Source organism: Panulirus ornatus, chromosome 17 (genome assembly GCF_036320965.1).
Source record: "Panulirus ornatus isolate Po-2019 chromosome 17, ASM3632096v1, whole genome shotgun sequence".
Classification (NCBI taxonomy): domain Eukaryota; kingdom Metazoa; phylum Arthropoda; class Malacostraca; order Decapoda; family Palinuridae; genus Panulirus; species Panulirus ornatus.
Genome location: NC_092240.1, coordinates 27,572,543 through 27,579,962, shown reverse-complemented (window position 1 = coordinate 27,579,962; position 7,420 = coordinate 27,572,543). Strand labels below are relative to the sequence as shown.

The 7,420-nt window shown below is 43.4% G+C and overlaps 1 protein-coding gene across 1 annotated transcript in view; it reads right to left on the bottom strand.

The window, feature by feature from the left end:
* Window positions 1–2,521: 2,521 nt before the first annotated feature.
* Window positions 2,522–7,420, bottom strand: part of LOC139754656 (uncharacterized) — a 200,181-nt gene continuing 195,282 nt past the window's right edge. The window contains exon 8 of the mRNA XM_071672188.1: window positions 2,522–4,393. Coding sequence (XP_071528289.1) covers window positions 4,323–4,393 — 71 coding nt within the window. The 3' untranslated portion in view covers window positions 2,522–4,322. The remainder of the gene's footprint in view (window positions 4,394–7,420) is intronic.

Here is a 7,420-nt window from a genome sequence, read left to right as displayed (position 1 = left end):
GTTTAAAGTACTGAATATCTGGAATACAAGAAACGAAATCTAATCTACAATTTTTTTCTATTACTTTACAAATAAACAGTTTCTTGCCCCGTCTGGTAAGTGCTTAGCTCCACGAGAGACCCAGACATCTTCCCCGGAGCTCTGGGGAACACTCCAGAGAAACTGGAAGGGATGCTCACCCTTCGGTGTATACAAAGGTGTCGACTCACGTTGCGAGTCTGCTAAATAAAACTCCACCAAACTACACTATAAATCTGGCTCGTCTCACACACACACACACACACACACACACACACACACACACACACACACACACTTTATTTTCTTCTTCTTGATCCATTTTGAATATATATATATATATATATATATATATATATATATATATATACATATATATATATATATATATATATATATATATATATATAAATATATATATATATATATATATATATATATATATATATATATATATATATATACACATATATATATATATATATATATATATATATATATATATATATATATATATATATATATATATATATATATATAACAAGTATTGGTGATGTGAGAAGGAGATGGAGTGAGTATTTTGAAGGTTTGTTGAATGTGTTTGATGATAGAGTGGCAGATATAGGGTGTTTTGGTCGAGGTGGTGTGCAAAGTGAGAGGGTTAGGGAAAATGATTTGGTAAACAGAGAAGAGGTAGTAAAAGCTTTGCGGAAGATGAAAGCCGGCAAGGCAGCAGGTTTGGATGGTATTGCAGTGGAATTTATTAAAAAAGGGGGTGACTGTATTGTTGACTGGTTGGTAAGGTTATTTAATGTATGTATGACTCATGGTGAGGTGCCTGAGGATTGGCGGAATGCGTGCATAGTGCCATTGTACAAAGGCAAAGGGGATAAGAGTGAGTGCTCAAATTACAGAGGTATAAGTTTGTTGAGTATTCCTGGTAAATTATATGGGAGGGTATTGATTGAGAGGGTGAAGGCATGTACAGAGCATCAGATTGGGGAAGAGCAGTGTGGTTTCAGAAGTGGTAGAGGATGTGTGGATCAGGTGTTTGCTTTGAAGAATGTATGTGAGAAATACTTAGAAAAGCAAATGGATTTGTATGTAGCATTTATGGATCTGGAGAAGGCATATGATAGAGTTGATAGAGATGCTCTGTGGAAGGTATTAAGAATATATGGTGTGGGAGGCAAGTTGCTAGAAGCAGTGAAAAGTTTTTATCGAGGATGTAAGGCATGTGTACGTGTAGGAAGAGAGGAAAGTGATTGGTTCTCAGTGAATGTAGGTTTGCGGCAGGGGTGTGTGATGTCTCCATGGTTGTTTAATTTGTTTATGGATGGGGTTGTTAGGGAGGTGAATGCAAGAGTTTTGGAAAGAGGGGCAAGTATGAAGTCTGTTGGGGATGAGAGAGCTTGGGAAGTGAGTCAGTTGTTGTTCGCTGATGATACAGCGCTGGTGGCTGATTCATGTGAGAAACTGCAGAAGCTGGTGACTGAGTTTGGTAAAGTGTGTGAAAGAAGAAAGTTAAGAGTAAATGTGAATAAGAGCAAGGTTATTAGGTACAGTAGGGTTGAGGGTCAAGTCAATTGGGAGGTGAGTTTGAATGGAGAAAAACTGGAGGAAGTAAAGTGTTTTAGATATCTGGGAGTGGATCTGGCAGCGGATGGAACCATGGAAGCGGAAGTGGATCATAGGGTGGGGGAGGGGGCGAAAATTCTGGGAGCCTTGAAGAATGTGTGGAAGTCGAGAACATTATCTCGGAAAGCAAAAATGGGTATGTTTGAAGGAATAGTGGTTCCAACAATGTTGTATGGTTGCGAGGCGTGGGCTATGGATAGAGTGGTGCGCAGGAGGATGGATGTGCTGGAAATGAGATGTTTGAGGACAATGTGTGGTGTGAGGTGGTTTGATCGAGTAAGTAACGTAAGGATAAGAGAGATGTGTGGAAATAAAAAGAGCGTGGTTGAGAGAGCAGAAGAGGGTGTTTTGAAATGGTTTGGGCACATGGAGAGAATGAGTGAGGAAAGGTTGACCAAGAGGATATATGTGTCGGAGGTGGAGGGAACGAGGAGAAGAGGGAGACCAAATTGGAGGTGGAAAGATGGAGTGAAAAAGATTTTGTGTGATCGGGGCCTGAACATGCAGGAGGGTGAAAGGAGGGCAAGGAATAGAGTGAATTGGAGCGATGTGGTATACCGGGGTTGACGTGCTGTCAGTGGATTGAATCAGGGCATGTGAAGCGTCTGGGGTAAACCATGGAAAGCTGTGTAGGTATGTATATTTGCGTGTGTGGACGTATGTATATACATGTGTATGGAGGTGGGTTGGGCCATTTCTTTCGTCTGTTTCCTTGCGCTACCTCGCAAACGCGGGAGACAGCGACAAAGCAAAAAAAAAAAATATATATATATATATTATATATATATATATATATATATATATATATATATATATATATATATATATATATATATATATATATATATATATATATGATCTCATACATGCCCACAGACCTAAACTCTATATTTACAGCAGTCATCAATGGCTGGTACAATCGTGTTCCTTGGAGTATATATATATATATATATATATATATATATATATATATATATATATATATATATATATATATATATATATTGACGTGGTGACCCCTGCCGCGCCACCATCTGGCACAGAGGGTCACGTACGTGCACGTGAGGAAGGCTGAGATCATCATCACTGGCAGGGAAGGAGGACGACACCCCGTGTACAGACACGTCTATTGTATAGCAACACTGTTCCAGGCTCAACACTTTCCACCGTGAGGATGTCTTTCTACACAGTTTGGTGGTCGTGTAGAGTGCACGGTGGGTGGGTTGCCACGCACCAGACGCCCTGAAGCACCACGTCACTTCGGGTTGCTCTCAGAACTGAATATGTTTGATGGTGTCGAGTATGAGCGTGAGGGAAGACCAGGAGGTTACTCTCTCGTTCTGGACACATATGGCGGCGATGGAAGGCTGCTTGCAAATGTCGTCGCTGAGATCGAGCTGTTCATTGCTTGATCCATGACTCGGTCGTGCTTAACGTCGTCCCAGCGTCATGCGAGTCAAGGAGGAACATCATGCGGGTCAGGAAGGACGTCATGTGGGTCAGGGAGGAACGTCATGCGGGTCAGGGAGGAACGTCATGCGGGTCAGGAAGGACGTCATGTGGGTCAGGGAGGAACGTCATGTGGGTTAGGAAGGACAAGACGTTCAGCGGCGATATAAAACCTCAGCGTCTAGCGGTTGAATGTTGATCTGTCTTTATTTCTGTTGTGTTTTGCGTCCTACGTCTGTTTCGGAGCCGTGTTACGTCTGCGTATACACGTTACACTCATCCTCTCACTCGTGCGTGCGATCCAGCGGTGCGTTACCTCCGTGGTCTGTGTCTGGTAGTGTCGCGTCTCTCGTCCACGTTGTTAGTGTGTCGGGAGGAGCAGACGACGTGTGAGCGGTCTGGCAGCGTCGCACCACCACACCGTCGGAGCCACCTGGCTAGTAGCGTCATGCTGGGGCTGCTTCCCTCCCACACCGTCTCCCATGTTTACCAGGAGATTGTGTGTGTCGTGGTGGAGGGCTACGCATTGCGCCTCCTTCTTGTGGATTAGAAGAGGAGGTGGTGGGACATGGCACCCCGGGTATATGACACCGTGTTTATGACACTGTGGTTATGTGACACCCTGGCTTTATGACACCAAAGTTATGTAGCACCTTGGTTAATTTGGTAGTGTAGTTATACTGTACCCTGGTTACATGTGGTTATATGTTTATATATGGCATGACCTTTGACATGACCGTTTGGGTTCCGTTCAGAGGTCTCAGCATCATGCCGGAAGGTCATACAGTCATGCTCAAGGGCCAGACAGTCATGATCAAGGGCCAGAGAGTCGTGCTTAAGGGCCAGACAGTCGTGCCCAAGGGCCAGACAGTCATGCTCAAGGACTTTACTACTACATAGTGTCTCTTTGGAATACAAAAGTTCTGGCTCATGTACCAGGTAAACCCAGATTCTGGCAGGTGTACCGGGTAGACCCAAGTTTCGGGTCATGTACTGGTAAACCCAAGTTCTGGCTCGTGTACTGGGTGAATCCAGGGTCTGGATCCTGTACCTGGAAACCCAAGTTCTGGCTAGTGTACTGGGCAAACTCAGGTTCTAGCTCATGTGTAGTTTAAGTTGAACTGGGAACTGTGCTATGTTGCTGTTTTTATTGGTTTCTTGTGTGTGTGTGTGTGTGTGTGTGTGTGTGTGTGTGTGTGTGTGTGTGTGTTTCTAAGTTATATATTCCACCGTAGTGTCATCAGGGCGCTGAGAATCGTGAGACCGGACTGGGGATGGAACATCCGTCCTGTGGAAGAAAATAACTCAAGGTTACATTGCAGACAAACTCATGTTTACGTTATGGACATACCCAAGGTTACATTATGGACATACCCAAGGTTACATTATGGACATACCCGAGGTTACATTATAGACATATTCAAGATTACATTATGGACGTACCCGAGGCTACATTATAGACGTACCCAGGGTTACATTATGGACATACCCGAGGTTACATTATGGACACACCCAAGGTTACATTATGGACATACCCGAGGTTACATTATGTACATATTCGAGGCTACATTATAGACGTACCCAGGGTTACATTATGGACATACCCGAGGTTACATTATGATCTAAGATTGCAGCAGATGTCCCCAAAATTAAACACAGAAACACAGTTACACTGAAGCAACTTTGTTCCTTGTGTCATGGTATTACATTTCCTGCTGTTGACACACTCACAGACGAAGTGATGGATGAGTAAGCTGCAGAGATTGGTTGGTTGGTTGGGCATGGGACCTTGTTATCATCTCACATTATATCCCTCAACGTCAGCGTACCACATCCACCTACCATGATGTTTCTAACACACTTCAGATGTTAGGAGGAATTGTACACGCACATACGATCACACTGTGTGTGTGTGTGTGTGTGTGTGTGTGTGTGTGTGTGTGTGTGTGTGTGTGTGTGTGAGGCTCATCCACGCTGTTACCCTGAATAGAGATTAGCGTACACTGATGGAAATCCGAGCGTGGAGAAGTGACTCAAAGCACACAATTAACGTTTTACAAATCTGTCTCTTTGAAATGAATGATTCTTGTTATTATTCATGATTAGGTATTATCATTGTCACTTTCCAAGTGATAGACCTGGTGTTGCCCAAGGCACTCTCTCCACACCTGGTTCACCAGCTACAACCACAGCTGGTGCTCAGCATCCCCACAGCTGGTGCGCCAGTAACACCATAGCTGGTTCACCTGCACCACGACAGCTGGTTTACCAGCATCATTCACAGCTGGTCCACCAGCAACACCACAGATGGTACACCAGCAACACCACAGATGGTACACCAGCATCACCACGGCTGGTTCTCTGCCTTCTCCAGATCCATAAATGCTACATACAAATCCATCTGTTTTTCTAAGTACTTCTCACATACATTCTTCAAAGCAAACACCTGATCCACACATCCTCTACCACTTCTGAAACCACACTGCTCTTCCCCAATCTGATGCTCTGTACGTGCCTTCACCCTCTCAGTCAATACCCTCCCATATGATTTCCCAGGAATACTCAACAAACTTATACCTCTGTAATTCGAACACTCACCTTTATCCCCTTTCCCTCTGTACAGTGGCACTATGCATGCATTTCGCCAATCCTCAAGCACTTCGCCAAGAACCATACGCATTGAATATCCTTACCAACCAATCAACAATACAATCAACCCCTTTTTAAGTAAATTCCACCGCAATACCATCCAAACCCGCCGCATTACCGGCTTCCATCTTCCGCAAAGCTTTCACTACTTCTTTGTTTACACAACCATTCTCCGTGAGCCTCTCACTTCGCACACCACCTCGACCAAAACACCCTATATCTGCCACCCAGAGGAAAGAGAGGAAAGTGATTGGTTCCCAGTGAATGTCGGTTTGCGGCAGGGGTGCGTGATGTCTCCATGGTTGTTTAGTTTGTTTATGGATGGGATGGTTAGGGAGGTGAATGCAAGAATTTTGGAGAGAGGAGTAAGTATGCAGCCTGTTGTGGATGAGAGGGCTTGGAAAGTGAGTCAGCTGTTGTTCGCTGATGATACAGCGCCGGTGGCTGATTCGGGTATCAAACTGCAATAGTTGGTGACTGAGTATGGTAAAATGTATGAAAGAAGAAAGCTGAGAGTAAATGTAAGTAAGAGCAAGGATATTTGGTTCAGTAGGACTGAGTGACAAGTTGATTGGGAGGTTAGTTTGAATGAAAAAAACTGAAGGAATTGAAGTGTTTTAGATGTCTGGGAGTGGACTTGGCTGCGGATGGAACCATGGAAGCGGAAGTCAATCATAGGGTGAGGGAGGGGGCGAAGGTTCTGGAAGCATTAAAGAATGTGTGGAAGGCGAGAACGTTGTCTTGAAGAGCAAAAATGGGTATGTTTGGAGGAATAGTGGTTTCAACAATGTTATATGGTTGCGAGGCATGGGCTATAGATAGGGTTGTGCGAAGGAGGGTGGATGTGTTGGAAATTAAATGTTTGAGGACAATATGTGGTGTGAGTAAGTAATGAAAGGGTAAGAGAGATGTGTGGTAATGAAAAGAGTGTGGTTGAGAGAGCAGAAGAGGGTGTGATGAAATGGTTTAGACGCATGGAGAGAATGAGTGAGGAAAGATTGACAAAGAGGATATATGTGTCAGAGGTAGAGGAAACAAGAAGTGGAAGACCGTATTGGAGGTGGAAAGATGGAGTGAAAAAGATTTTGGGTGATCAAGGCCTGAACATACAGAAGGGTGAAAGGCGTGCAAGTAATGGAGTGAATTGAAACGATGTGGTATACTCAACGTGCTGTCAGTGGATTGAAGCAGGGCATGTGAAGCGTCTGGGGTAAACCATGGAAAGTTTTGTTGGGCCTGGATGAGGAAAGGGAGCTGTGGTTTCGGTGCATTTTACATGACAGCTAGAGACTGAGTGTGAACGAATGTGGCTTTCTTTTTTTTTTTTTTTTTTTTTGTCTTTTCCTAGCGCTACGTAGCGGGGTTAGGGTTGGGGGGTGCTATTTCATGAGTGGCGGGGTGGCGACGGGAATGAATAAGGCAACAAGTATGAATTATGTACATGTATATATATGTACATATCTGTGTATGTATATGCATGCATCCGTTGAAATGTATAGGTATGTGTAAGTGCGTGTGTGGGCGTTTATGTATATACATGTGTATGTGGGTGGGTTGGGCCATTCTTTCGATTAAGTATGATATATATATATATATATATATATATATATATATATATATATATATATATATATATATATATATATATATATATATATATGTATAT